The following is a 14,672-nucleotide window of genomic DNA, read 5'->3' as shown; positions in this document are numbered from 1 at the left end:
GCTTTTCTGTCCCTCACCTGGCATGACTTCCCCTCCAGAGTCATCAGGTTGTATGAACAGACACCTTCGTAGAAAGACTTGCCCTGGTTGGTTATGGTGGCACACATCTTTAAACGTGGCACTTGGAGAGAAGCTACTGGCCTGATTGGATGCCCTGGACGGAAGCTGGAGCTCTCTGCAATGGGAAGAGCTGATTGGACGCCCTGGACAGATGCTGGAGCTCTCTGCAATGGGAAGGCCTGATTGGACGCCCTGGACGGAAGCTGGGGCTCTCTGCAATGGGAAGAGCTGATTGGACGCCCTGGACAGATGCTGGAGCTCTCTGCAATGGGAAGGCCTGATTGGATGCCCTGGACAGAAGCTGGAGCTCTCTGCAATGGGAAGGCCTGATTGGATGCCCTGGACGGAAGCTGGGGCTCTCTGCAATGGGAAGGCCTGATTGGATGCCCTGGACAGATGCTGGAGCTCTCTGCAATGGGAAGGCCTGATTGGACGCCCTGGATGGAAGCTGGAGCTCTCTGCAATGGGAAGGCCTGATTGGATGCCCTGGACGGAAGCTAGAGCTCTCTGCAATGGGAAGGCCTGATTGGATGCCCTGGACAGATGCTGGAGCTCTCTGCAATGGGAAGGCCTGATTGCACGCCCATTTAAAGGACATACGGAGAGGGCCAGAGTCGCCAGCTGCTGAACAGATGTCAATAAAAGGTTTAGTCTTCCTGTTTAAAACAAAAACAAGCTAGCACTTGGGACACTGAGGCAGGACAATTAGAAGCTGGAGGTTAGCCTTGGGGCTATATAGTGAGTTTGAGGCAAGGGCTGTCTCATAGAATAAAATAAGACTTGTTTTTACTGTCTTATCTAAAATGACAATTTCACTCCCAACTGAAACTTGCAAACCCTACCTGATCCCTGTATCTAATTTTATTTGTCTTGTTATCTAGTCCCTCTCTAAAATATAAACTGAGGATCACTTAAAACAGTGGCTGGTAGGTAGGCTGAGGGCATTCTGTGAATATTTGCTGCATGCATACGCACATGAACGATTCCTGGCAGGAAGTGTAAATCCTCAGTAAACACTGAACTGAACCAGAAAAGCCTGCACCCTCCCTTACATAACAAACAGGGCAAGGGCAGAGCTCTCCAGAGCCCTGCTCTTCCTTCAGTAATACTACAAAGCTTGGTCTCTTCGTGTGAGGATGTATGTATGCATGGAGGTTAATATGTAACATATGTACTTCCTACATGTACATTGTAAGAATAGAAACGCCAGGCCTCATTGCGGCTCACATCTATAAGCTCAAGAGCCAGCAAGGCTGCCAGCCCAGGCTAAGAAGTGAGCTCCAGGTCAGCCTGGGCCATAGATATCCTTATCCTAATCACAAGTCCCCCTCCCCCAACAATAAGGAAGAATAGAAACACTGAAGATCTTCTAATTTTATTTAAATGAGTTCACGTCAAACTCAATTGTCCAGTCTTACATATAACAAAGAGAAAGGCAGAGCAGAAATCAAAGACATACAGGTTGCACAGATAACTCAATTTCTAAAAAGGGAAATTTAAATCCAAAGTTAATACTGTTTAAGCTCTCTACACAGCCTGATCTTAGAGGGTAGAAAACTATTCAGACATGTAAAATATCAAATCCCAACCCAAACATCTGTTAGTAAAAGCCACATTCTTTAAGGTATATTAAATTCTAGAAAGAAGGTCTAAGGCTGCTAAAAATACAAAAGGAACTATGGAATTGTACAGATCAGCCTTGGGGTGAGGCTACCTCTGCTGTGACCTCGGTTTCTTCTTGTGAATCACACTGGGCAGAGGGTTCTGAACCCAAGGGCGGGCTTTCTCCTAGTTCAGCACTCTCTTCGGAGCTCTGCTTCCCGGCGGTACCCTCACCCTCAGCGCTGGAATCAGCCTGGTCCGGAGCTGCAGCGCTCTCCACCTCGGCAGTGGGTTCCGGAGCTGCGTTCTCCACCTCGGCAGTGGGTTCCGGAGCTGCGTTCTCCACCTCGGCAGTGGGTTCGGAAGTTGCGTTCTCCACCTCGGCAGTGGGTTCCGGAGCTGTGTTCTCCACCTCGGCAGTGGGTTCCGAAGCTGCGATCTCCACCTGGGCAGTGGGTTCGGGGACTCCCTCGGTGGTGTCCCCCGGGGAAGCCTCCGTGATCTTCAGCTCAGGCTCCTCCCTCAAGATGGATGTCTCCACTAGGGCAGCCTCGCCAGGGATCAGGGAGGCCACCGAGGCGGGAGACTCTTCTGGAGGCCCAGTGGCCACCTCTGGGACTTCCTCTGCAAGTACCAATTCAGTTTCCTTTCCAGAAATTTCTCCAACTCCTGAACATGCTTTCCCAGCTTCGGCCACATGCTCCTTTTCGCCTTTAAGATTTGGTTCATTAGGCAAAGTATTAATTGGAAGAACATGGGAATAGAGTGGAATAATGCAGTCAATTTATTTTATTTTAATTCGGGGGAAGGGAACATTTTTTGAGACAACATTTAGAAGCAGCCTCGTTTAGCCATGAATCTGCCATGTGACCTGGGCTGACCTTGAACTACTGATCCTCCTGCTCCATTTTTCAAGAGTTGTGATTATCTTTATCCTCCCAAGCCATTATTCTGGCTCTAATTCTCCGTTTCCTAGTGTACTAACAAAAAATTAAAACCGAATGCCTGGCCTTGTGGTGCACACTTGTTCGTTCCAGCACTCCAGAGGGGGAGGCAGCTAGAGTTTTGTGAGACAGACCTACATAGTGAGTCTGTCTCAAAAGAACCAAACCAAACCAAGCCAAAAACCCAAACTACCACAACAAAAAACCTCTTCCCCCCAAACAAAACAAATAAAATCACAAAAGCAAAACCTGACTCCTGAGCTGCCAACATCTCTGTTCCTAGTGACCACAGTAATTGATAGTAACATCATAGCCTAGATAGAAAATAAAATATAATTTAAAGTAATTAGCTGGGCAGTGGTGGCGCATGCCTTTAATCCCAGCACTCTGGAGGCAGAGGCAGGCGGATCTCTGTGAGATCGAGACTACCCTGGTCTACAAGACCTAGTTCCAGGACAACCTCCAAAGCTACAAAGAAACCTTGTCTTGAAAAACAAAACAAAACAAAAAATTTAAAGTAATTAGCTTGGCACTGGAGAGATGGCTCAGTGTTAGGAGCTCGGGGGTGGGGGAAAGGGAGCTGCCCTTACAGAGGACCAGGGTATGCTGCCCAGCACCCACAAGGTGGCTCACAAACATCTATAATTCTGCTCTGGGGGTTCTCTCTTCTGACCTGTGGGGAGAAAGCAGGAGGGTTGCAGAAGGGACAGGACAGGGCACTGTGACAACTGGAGCTTCTGTTCCCACAGTGGCCATTTTCCAGGTCAGGGACTCAGGTTGCCGACTGGTTCAACGCACGTGAAGCACACTTTGAGAAAAACACATGGTGGGGCTGGCCACAAGTGGGAAAAAGTTAGCTTATAGTTTAAAACAATAATGGGGGAAGTGAGAGGTCAGACTGCTGAGACAGATGCTAAAATTATGCAATTGTGCTTGCATGGGTGGGTGTCTGAGTAGGTGAGATAATATTACCATACAGAAGAATGGGCAGTGCCTCCCAGAAAGCAGCACCCAGGGAAACTCGGTTCATTTATCAAATGCTCTCATCCAAAGCTAGCAACTCTAGAGGACTGTGATCTTCCTCCCCGAGTGAATCCCTACACAGAGCAATTCTCGATTAAGTTACTAAAGAAATGAAAGAAAGAACCAGGTGTGGTGGTTCATGTCTGTAATCCCAGCTTGAAAGCTCAGGCGGGAGCACCACCACCAGCGCAGGAGGGAGCACCACCACCAGCGCAGGAGGGAGCACCCCACCAGCGCAGGAGGGAACACCACCACCCGCGCAGGAGGGAGCACCACCGGTGTAGGGTCATCCTGCCTGGGATTCATGAGACCTGCTTCTGAGAAGTAAACAATAAGAAGTCACTTTACCTGGAAGTGGCTGTAAACCCACTTTTGTCTGTTCTCTCACATCTGTGACACGGTCTGTATGTCTGACTTGCTTTGATGTGACAGCCTTGTAAGTCTGAAAAGAAAATGTGTGCTTAGCTTTCTTTCTCCCTCTCTAAGATTCATCATACTCAATCCCCTATGCAACCACCACTAGACGTTTCAAGAACAATTTCAGCATAGCACAGAAGAGAAGTCAATGCCCGCTCACCACTTGGACCAACCCCCTCTTTTGGACACAGACCTGTCTCCACAAGGGCCCTTTGCTGGTCTGGAACCTGGAATGCAGACCATACTGACCGGAGTACTGGATTAAAGCCGTGAGCTAGCAAGCCAGGTACATGAATTCTTGAATAGGTCTTTAAGCACTTACATAATATCCACCAGCACTGACTGTCACACCTACAACCAGGTAATAAATCATATTGGACCCAGATGTTCCAGGGAATTTGCTGGATGACACTCGACGAAGAGATGCTGGGAAGACAAATTTTAAACATGGTTACCTTCACAAGAGTAGAGGCATCTTCAGTAATTACATCTGTTAGGCATTTTTTCCTCAGTGAACACAGTGGATTTTCACTTCAGGGAACACAGCATTAGAGGTGGGGGTAATTCCACCCAACAGCCTCTGGTCTATTTGAAGAGTGATTGTGAACCCTGCCATCTTGATGTTAGACATCAGGAAGGGCAGATGCAGATGAGGAGAAATGACAGAGGAACTAAACAAGCTTAGTGGCCAAATGAGATGCAAAAGAAATACCGTCTCCCATATGTATCCAAAACATACATGATCAGAAATAATTATTTTTCTTTTTTTCTGTTCTTTTTTCAGCTGTCCACTTGAGAAAGAAGGAAATGATAGCTTAAAAAGGTAATTAAAGGCGGGGCAGTGGTGGCGCACTCGGGAGGCAGAGGCAGGTGGATCTCTGTGAGTTTGAGACCAAGCCTGGTCTACCGAGCGAGTTCCAGGACAGGCTCCAAAACAATACAGAGAAACCCTGTCTCAAAAAAACAAACAAACAAACAAACAAAAAAGGTAATTAAGTGCTGGGCAGTGGTGGCACTTTAAGTCCAGCACTAGGGAGGCAGAGGCAGGCGGATCTCTGTGAGTTTGAGACCAGCCTGGTCTACAAGAGCTAGTTCTAGGACAGCCTCCAAAGCCACAGAGAAACCCTGTCTCGAAAAACAAATACAAAAAAGGTAATTAAGCACACTTGCACCTAAAGATAAAATTTGCACTTAATGATGGGTGGAACACATGCTTAGAATGTCCTCAACCCTAAGCTTGTCCAGACGAGATCTTGAAACTTGACTGCAGCCAGTCCAACTCTTGGCTGCTCTCCTGTCTCAGCCCCTGGAACACTGGGATCACGGCCACATGGCTGGTTTGCAGTGAGACTTTCTTCGACTTAGAAGCAACTCTGTGATCTGGATGTGCATGTCGTAAGCCTGGCTGCTGAGGAGGCTGTGGCAGAAGGATGTCTAGAATCTGCCTTTATCCCATAATGAAAGCTCACTTTTTCCTTAACTTAGCATGTGTGAGGAGGTCAGAGGACAACTTGTGGGAGTTACTTTTCTCCTTCTGTGTGGATCCTAGAGATCAGACTCTGGGTCATCAGGTTTGATGATGAGCACATGTATCTGCTGAGCCAACTCACTGACCCAAATCTCATTGATAAAAGAAACACCACCCCCAGCAAGCCCCACCCCACCTATGGTAGAGCATGAGGCCTGAGTTCCATCCCCAGGACCAAAAGTAAATAAATAAAATCAAAACAAAACAAAACAAAACACCTCACAACCTTTTGACACTTGTGTGTAACTATATGTTTCTTATTTGATCCAGGATTTCTTTTTTTAATACCAGGAATCAAACCCAGGGTTTCCTGACTGCTGGGTAAACTATACCCCATGTACTCCAGACAGATCTTATTAAATAGGGAGAAATAAAATTATCAGCAATGGCGTTGTGATGTGGTGGCCCATGACTTTAATCCCAGCATTTGGGAGGCAGAGGCAAGCAGATCTCTGACTTCAAAGCTAGCCTCATCTACAGATGGAGTTCTAGGATAGCTATGGCTACACAGAGAAAATCTGTCTTGAAAAAGGAAAAGAAAACTTCAGAAATACAAGTAGACTTAAAAACTATTTCATCTGAGTTATTTAAAATGGCAATAAGAGAACTTTCCAACAGGAATTAATTAAACATATTTTAGTAGACTTATACAATGTACAGACTAGGATTTGCTTATATGAAAAAATTATCTTTGCAGATTTATTATTTTATGTGCATGAGTGTTTTGCCTCCATGTATGTATATGCATCATGTGTATATGCCTGATGTCCTCGAAGGTCAGGGTAGGCTTCAGTTCCCAGGTACTAGAGTTACAGACTGTTCTGAGCCTCCAGGCGGGTACTGGGAATTGAACCCGGATCCTCTTCAAGAACAAGTGCTTTGGATTGCTGAGACAGCTCTCCAAACTATGAGAAAATTCTGTTCCGCATTACGTGAGAATCCACAGCAACATACCCTGTGGCGGCAGACCTTAGATGTAAGAAGAAAAAGACCCGCAGTTGTTGCCTGTGCTGGCTCACACCATAGCGCCAGTGCTTGGAGGGTGAGGCAGGGGGATTGTTTCATAGCAGTCTGGGTATCTAGACCTTGTTTCTATAAAGCAAAAACAACAAAAATCTCTAGAACTAAGTAGGTTAACCATAAAAATGATGTTTACTGAATGGGAGAATTAGAAGTGATTTATACATTATATTTTGTCCTCCTGGTATTTTCCCAATGAACTATTCTAAGCCTAAACTATTCATTAAAAAGCTATATTTTTGAGAAGCTAAAAAAGTTACATTTTGCAGCAAAAGGCAAAACACAACTTAATGATACTTAAAATGTGTCTTTCAAAAAATATGCACTGAAACAAATCTATTTTTTACCAAAGTAGGAAATACCAATAAAACATTAATCAATGCCCACAAAAGAAGACACCTTTAAGATTCCAGTCAATGCCAGACTGTGGTGCATGCCTTTAATCCCAGCCCTGGGAGGCAGAGGCCAGGGGTCCTCTGAGTTTGAGGCCAACCTGGTCTACAGAGCGAGTGCCAGGGCAGCTAGGGCTACACAGAGAAACCCTGTCTCAAATACAGATAGATAGATAGATAGATAGATAGATAGATAGATAGATAGATAGAAAAATGACTGAACAAATAAAAGTAATTATGGCTGTGGCTGTAGCTCAGTAGTCAATAGAAGCAAGTTTATCTAGTAAAGTGATGGGCCTTAGAGTCAACTCCTAGCACCATAAAAAATGAAAGCAATTAAGTGAAATTCGATCAGTATCTTTGCACCCAGGACTGCAAGTTCAGAATGCTAACACTACCTTTATTCTGATGGGGGATGGGGGGACAGGGGATGCAGAAAGGTGTGGTGCAGATGACAGGACTCTGAGGGGGAAGGTGTCTACAGCCAAGCCTAAAGACCTAGATCAGTCCCTTGGACCCATCATCGACTCTTGCAGGCGCTGGTGTGTGTGTGTGTGTGTGTGTGTGTGTGTGTGTGTGTGTGTATGACCAGTGGATTCATCTTCCTCCTTCTCCGAACATCAGAGTAGCCCCCATCATCTTTATTTAACTTAAACTAAACAGCTTCCTCCTACCTCATCAATGATGAAAATGGTAATCTTACGAGGTATACAGAGAAGGGAGGCTCTTCCAAGTAGCATTTAAGAGCAGGTGGATAGACAGATCTCCCTCTCACCCTCCACCATTAACACAGGCTTAATCAAAGCTGGGGAAACAAGTGGACAAACCAAACCAGAACAAAACCAGAAACCAAAAACCAAACCAAAACAACAACAACAAAAATCCCTGTGGCTCATGAAATTTTCTGTAGGCATTTTTATTCTGCCTCTCGCTTAAATAAATCCTCGTCTGGATGCTGCCTCGGATGCCTCAGGGAGTCGTCGGGTGAAGCACGTTCAAGAGCTGTGCCTCCCAGTGAGAGACGGACAAGGGGTGGGGTGGGGGCTCAGGGCTGGGAACAGGGCTCGGAGAGGAACTGCAAACCTATCCAGACCCACGGACGCGACACCTATTAAGCACCTACTGTGTTCCAGGCGGCATTACTCGGTGCTTTCCTCCCTTCCTCTCGCATTCCCTAATCCAAAGTTGATGAAGCTGTGAGCTTCTCAGCAACGCCAGAACAATGACCCGAGGTCACCCACTTCGGAGGGATGCTCAGGACTGGGAGATGCCAGGGCTCAGCACCACCTGTGTTCACTACACCGGGACCGCGCCTGGAGCCCACCCTGAGGGTGTCCACACCTTTCTTTACCTCTTCCGGGTGCCTAGAGATTCATTGACTAACTGACGCGGGAATCTAGGAGTGAGCCAGACCCTCTTCAAAGTGATTTTTCACTTCACATCTATTAATTACAACTCACAGTCACTGTGGTGCTCACTTAAAAAAAAATGAAGAAACCTTACTTGACGGAGATAAGGGCTGGGACCCAGGAAGTCTAATTTGGATTAAGAGGACAACCTGGAAAGTATCCCAATTCCCAAAGTTTCCAAGGACTTCGGAGCGCTTGCCTGAGCCCCTCCCTCACTGTTCCTTCACCCTGGCCCAGGCTTCTGAGACTGGTGCTGTCGGGTTCGGGGCGCTGGTTCCAGCCTGGAGCCACAGAGCTATGCGGGGCACTCACCGTCCTTCCCCAGTGGCGCAGGGCCGGGGGGCGCCCTCAGGGGCAGCGCCAGAGTCTTGGATACAGCCCTGCGGAGATACATCGTCCGACGTGCAGGGATGCAGCGGCGGAGCAAGCAGCCCAGTCTCAGAGGGTGGAGCCTCAGGAGCGCCCCGCCCCGGGGTGGAGCTCTAGATCCCGTGCCTCTCGGACCCGCGGCACGAGGGAGGGGGGTGTCCGTTAGTCCCCAGCGCCTTGGTCCCCTTACCCGGCTCTAGTAGGGCTGCTTTCCCGCGCCTCCGGCAGCCTCCTTCGGGCAGCGGCTCAAGGCTGCATCTCAGGAGAGGGAGAGGGAATTTAGAACGTGCGTGACCTGCTCTGTTCCATGGAGTAACTCTCCTCCGCAACACGCTGGACGTATTTAGGGAATCGCACCAGATTTAGGATTCAAGTGCAGACACGGTTTACCCTCCGGGCGGAAGGCCACTTTATCCCACTCACTTCGGTAGCTTTTCTAGGAAAAGGTAGCGGGAAGCTTTTACAGGTGACAGGCTTATGCCTAAATTTAGAGTAAGGTTTCCTCCTGGCGATGGCTGAGTTCTAAACTAGCCACGGTTTCCAAGACCTTAAATACAGGGTAAAGTGCTTACCTAGCACGGGATCGATACCCAGCAGCGGGTAAAACCAGGGATGCTGGCGCAAGCAGATAATCCCAGCACTCAGGAGGGGGAGGCAGGGGGACCCGGAGTTCAAGATCTTTGGCAACATAGCAAATTTAAGGAACCCGTGGGCTATTCGAGACCCTGTCTCAAACGAACAAACAAATCACTAAGGGTATTAGGTGGAAAAAAAAATAAAAGCAAACAAAACCACTAATTAGGTAAAGGGCACTCTGTAGCAGCAAGCGCTTTTAAACACCACGCCATCTCTCCAGTCAAAGTTGTGAATCTTAGTTTTCCGAGACAGGGTTTCTCTGTGTAGCTCTGGTTGTCCTGGAACTCGTTCTATAGACCAGACTGGCCTTAAAATCAGAGATCCACCTGCCTCTGCCTGGAATGAAAGATGCGAGCCACAACCCCTGGGTCAGAGTTGTAAATCTTGCCGGACTGAGTGAAGTAACCGAGGAGACGTCGGAAGCACGGTGGACGGGAAATGTGCTCAGCCAGATGGAAGAGGCAGTGCCGGCCTCAAGCTACGATTCCTCCGCACCCTTTCAGTCTGGTGTATGACAATTGGTGGTATTTGCCTCGCCTGGCCACCCCAATTGGGAGAGACAGTAGAGTCAAGTCTCAGGGCAAAGGAGGTTTCTACTTGCTCTTCAACTCTGGTGAGCTTTGGTGGGTTCGTTTCATATTTTAATGAGCTAGTTTGAAAAACCAAAACAGAACAAAAATTCAAAACCCCCATGCCCTTCGGTTGTCAAATGTGCTAAATTTCCAGCCGCTTCCCCAGAACCCCAGCGCAGCATTTTAAAGATAGTTCTTGTTGTGACTGACTGAAGGCTCACACATTTCCCTGCGGCTCGGTTTCTTCACTGCCCTTGAGAGAAGCCTTGACATTTTTCTGGTCTGTTTAGGAAAACATCTAGAGTCAGAGATGATTGGCTTAGCTCAGACGACCTCCAGCGAATCTCTGCTTGTTGGAAAAGATACTAATTTTGAAAACATTGTAAGGGTCCAGGGTCAACAACAGTTAGGATTTCATGGCTTATGTATGAGGTTCATTTTAAAATATTTCAGCTCCCTATGTATTCCAGCACTTGGGAGGTAGAGGTAAGATATTTTCCTGTGAGTTCAAGGCCAGCTTGGTCTAGATGCTACATACCGAGACCCTGTCTCAAAAAGAAAAAAAAATTTTTTTGAAAGAATGCCAGCCAGGCAGATGGGACAACCTTCAGCAGGCAAGCCTGGACTCATGTAAGGGAAGGAAAAGAACTGACTGTGATCCCCATATGCCCACCTATGGCACGTGCACCAAGCACAAACCCCACACCTAAATAAACGTACTTCAGAAAAAAATCACTCCCCTGCTGGGCATTGGTGGCGCTCGCCTTTAATGCCAGCACAGGCAGGCAGATCTCTGTGAGATCGAGGCTAGCTTGGACGACAGAGCGAGTTCCAGGACAGCCTCCAAAGCCACAGAGAAACCTTGGCTCAAAAAAAAAAAAAAAAAAAAAAAAAAAAAAAGAAAAAAAGAAAAAAAAATCATTTCTCAAACAATACAGAATGCTAGAAACGGGTTGGGGAGATGACTTAATGGATAAGAGTGTTGTTGCTCTTCCCGAGGATTAGAGGATGGTTCCCAGAACCCATCGGGTTGCTTATAACCTCTTTAACTCCTGAACACATACACACACAGAGAAACACATAAACATTAAAAAAAAAAGCTAGAAACAATTGAAAAGATTTTTGGAAGGAGGGAAAGGATTTTTTTCCTTTTCTTTTTTGAGACCAGGTGTCTGAAACCACAATATGGGTAGAACCATAATAGATCTGCTAGTTTCTGCTAGTTTCTGATGTCTCCCAGTAACTTTTGGCTTCAAGAAGGCCATTATCATCACAGGTGGATTTGTGAGAGCAAGGACAGCCTGGTTTATAAAGGAGTCTCAGGCCAGTGAGAATTAGAGCTACGCAGTAAGATTCTATCCCCCCATTTTTTTTTTCAAAAATCCTTTGACCTAAGTTCTTTTGGGAATTTAGAATCAGAATAGTTCTTGCTTCACCCATCAGCTCTTGATTTAAGGTGAAACCCTGAACTGTTTGCTTTTCCTTCCCATGTGGGTGGGGGTAGGCAGAGCACTGGGGAATGATGCGGACACATGGTTAGCATAGCTAATACTAAGAGTCTTTGTTTTTCTTTCTTTCTTTTTTTTTTGGTTTTACAAGACAGGGTTTCTCTGTATTGTTTTGGAGGCTGTCGGTCCAGCCCAGCCTCGAACTCACAGAGATCCGCCTGCCTCTGCCTCCCGAGTGCTGGGATTAAAGGCGTGCGCCACCACCGCCCGGCCGTTTTGTTTGTTTGTTTGTTTTGTTTTGTTTTTGTTTTTCTTTCTGAGGTACAGGTCTCATTGACTTCAAGTTCACAATCCTCTTGCATCAGTGTGTTCCTGTTATGGTAGAAGGTTCTACCCCCACAGCCCAGCTTATCAGGAAAGGCTCCCCCTAGAGTTAAAACGGATACACTCAAGAGAAAGGTTCATACAACGTTAACTGCAGCCTCAAAGCCTGACATGTGCAGATTCTATTCATTAAAAGTATGCTTTAAGAGGCTGGGGAGATGGCTCAGTGGTTAAGAGCATTGGCTGTTCTTCTAGAGGACCTAAGTTCAATTCCCAGCACCCACATGGTGGCTCATAACCATCTATAATGGGATCTAATGCCTCTTCTATCATGCAGATACACAGGAAGACAGAGTACTCACATACATAAATCAATCAGTCTTTTTTTTTTTTTTTTTTTTTTTTTTTGGTTTTTTGAGACAGGGTTTCTCTGTGGCTTTGGAGGCTGTCCTGGAACTAGCTCTGTAGACCAGGCTGGCCTCGAACTCACAGAGATCCACCTGCCTCTGCCTCCCAAGTGCTGGTATTAAAGGCCTGCACCACCAACGCCCGGCAGTCTTTTTTTTTTTTTTTAAGTATGCTTTAAGGGGCTGGAGAAATGGCTCAGTGGTTAAGAGCATTGCTGCTCTTCCAGAGGACCCAGGTTCAATTCCCAAAACTCACATGGCAACTCAAATTGTCTGTAACTCCAGTTCCAGGGGATCAAACACCCTCACAGACATTCATTAGGGCAAAACACCAATGCACATATAAAATAAATAAATCTTTTAAAAAAGTATGCTCTATTTCCAACTAAAACCTTCTGCTTCCAAAATTGTGGGTGTCTTAATATTTTCTGGACTCTGTAGTGATGTGAGCTTTTAAGTGCTTTTATTTTTAAGACTTATTTATTATGTACAGTGTTCTGTCTGCATGTATCCCTGCAGGCCAGAAGAGGGCGCCAGACCTCATTATAGATGGTTATGAGCCATCTGTGGTTGCTGGGAATCGAACTCAGGACCCCTGGAAGAGCAGTCAGTGCTCTTAATCTCTGTGCCATCTCTCCAGCCCCATTTTAAAGTGCTCTCTCTCTCTCTCTCTCTCTCTCTCTCTCTCTCTCTCTCTCTCTCTCTCTCTCTCTCTCTCTCTCTCTCTCTCTCTCTCTCTCTCTGTGTATGTGTGTGTAGTGCTATTAATTTGAAGTTAACTTTTTTGCCTCAATTTTTATGTGTTAGTACCAGTTTCCTATAGGTGTGCTAGCAAATAAAGCAACTTGAAACACCATGCATTTTGAAGCTTTATGGGTGTGTCTCGCTGGCCTTACATTCAATGGGAGCACTCACTTTTTTCTTGATAGTCCTTAGCTCTTACCCTCCTTCTACCATCAAACCCAGAAATGGTGGGTGGAGATGGTGCTAAGGGGTGCTTGTGGGATAGGTGCATGGCCCTAGATTTGTCACTATAGCAAACACCCCAGCAGTAGCGAGACCTGTGTGGTGACTCCTGGATACTCCAGGTAGTTTCATCTCAAGGTTGACCTACTGGCAACCCTAATTCCACCTGCCATTCTGACCCCTTGGTCACAGAGTCTAACATTTGCACATGTTCTAGGAGGACTTCTGGCAGACTGCTCTGCTCTGTTACTGCATTTGCATGGACAATCCGAACTGACACACACGCAAGCTAAGTTACTATTAACTTTGACTTTTCATGGCATCTGTGTAATTACTCTCAAATACTATAATCTTGAATTTTTGTCCATAAGTGACATCAAAAGACACTTGGCCATGCTTTTTCCAGCCCCAGACACATGAAATACCAACTATAAAGACCTTCACAGCAGAAATCATTTAAAGCTGCATCTAACTCTCTTTCTCCTTTTAACATTTTCAGGGCTTCAAGAATGCTAGGCAAGGGTTTTATTCTTGTGCTATGTGTCCAGCTGTTTTAGAAAGGACCTTGTTATGTAGTCCTGGCTAGTTTCAATGCCACCATGTAGACCCCTCTTTTACTCATTTTTAGTTTACTGCTAAGTATGTGTGTTGTGCACAGGGGACATTTCTTTGTTGTTTTTTTTTTTGTTATTGTTGTTTTTCAAGACAGGGTTTCTCTGTATTGTTTTGGAGGCTGTTCCTGGAACTCGCTCTGTAGACCAGGCTGGCCTCGAACTCACAGAGATCCGACTGCCTCTGCCTCCCGAGTGCTGGGATTAAAGGCATCTTTTCTACCTTTTTGAGGAGTCTAGAGATCCTACTCTGGTTGTCAGGCCAGCCAGTGCTTTCCCCACTGACAGTCTTGCCAGCTTAGTCCCTTCTTTTTTTTTTTTGTTTTTTTTTCGAGACAGGGTTTCTCTGTGGCTTTTTTGGAGGCTGTCCTGGAACTCACTTTGTAGACCAGGCTGGCCTCGAACTCACAGAGATCCGCCTGCCTCTGCCTCCCAAGTGCTGGGATTAAAGGCGTGCGCCACCAACGCCCGGCTAGCTTAGTCCCTTCTTAAAAATCCTATAGTGGCTGTCACTTTGCTGAAAGCCAGTGGAAAATGGCATGTGCCCACAAAGGTGAGCAGACAGTCACCATGGGCACTATGACTGGAAGTTAGGAGCACTGGTTGTTCCTGTGGAGGGCTGGAAGTTAGGAGCACTGATTGTTCCTGTGGAGGACTGGGGTTTGGTTCCTAGCACCCACACGGAGGCTCACAAACTGTAAATCCAGTTCCAGCAGATTTGATGCCCTCTTCTGAGCTTCCAGGGTACCAAGAATGCATGCAAGCACTCCTCATTGACATTACAACAGACAAACGCCCATCATGTCAACAAAGACAATTCAAATTCAAGCAAATGGAGACAGAGGCAACTCTGATAACAAGGTTATCTTTATAGTCTGACTTATCACCTCCTCATCAACAAGATATTACCTCGGCTCTTTTGTATTTTGAGTAATAAAGTAGTC

The 14,672-nt window shown here is 46.4% G+C and overlaps 1 protein-coding gene across 2 annotated transcripts; it reads right to left on the bottom strand.

Annotated features, from left to right (window-relative positions):
• Positions 1 to 1,419: 1,419 nt before the first annotated feature.
• Positions 1,420 to 9,037, bottom strand: LOC101828651 (mitochondria localized glutamic acid rich protein). Of its 2 annotated transcripts, XM_040754444.1 has the most exons (5): positions 8,955 to 9,037; positions 8,708 to 8,775; positions 4,369 to 4,472; positions 3,978 to 4,071; positions 1,420 to 2,373 (listed from the first exon to the last, which is right to left on the bottom strand). In XM_040754444.1, exons 3-5 carry the CDS (start codon positions 4,417 to 4,419, stop codon positions 1,754 to 1,756), a joined length of 765 nt encoding a protein of 254 aa, XP_040610378.1. In that variant the 5' UTR covers positions 4,420 to 4,472; positions 8,708 to 8,775; positions 8,955 to 9,037; the 3' UTR covers positions 1,420 to 1,753. The 2 variants fall into 2 exon arrangements, with proteins under 2 accessions (XP_040610378.1, XP_012974150.2); XM_013118696.3 differs by lacking the exon at positions 8,955 to 9,037 and having other exon boundaries at positions 8,708 to 8,935.
• Positions 9,038 to 14,672: the final 5,635 nt, after the last annotated feature.

The sequence above is a fragment of the Mesocricetus auratus genome, unplaced genomic scaffold, assembly GCF_017639785.1.
Source record: "Mesocricetus auratus isolate SY011 unplaced genomic scaffold, BCM_Maur_2.0 Super-Scaffold_100011, whole genome shotgun sequence".
In the NCBI taxonomy this organism is placed as follows: Eukaryota; Metazoa; Chordata; class Mammalia; order Rodentia; family Cricetidae; genus Mesocricetus; species Mesocricetus auratus.
The sequence above is the reverse complement of the archived record's forward strand: the minus strand, read 5'-3'. Positions and strand labels throughout refer to the sequence as shown.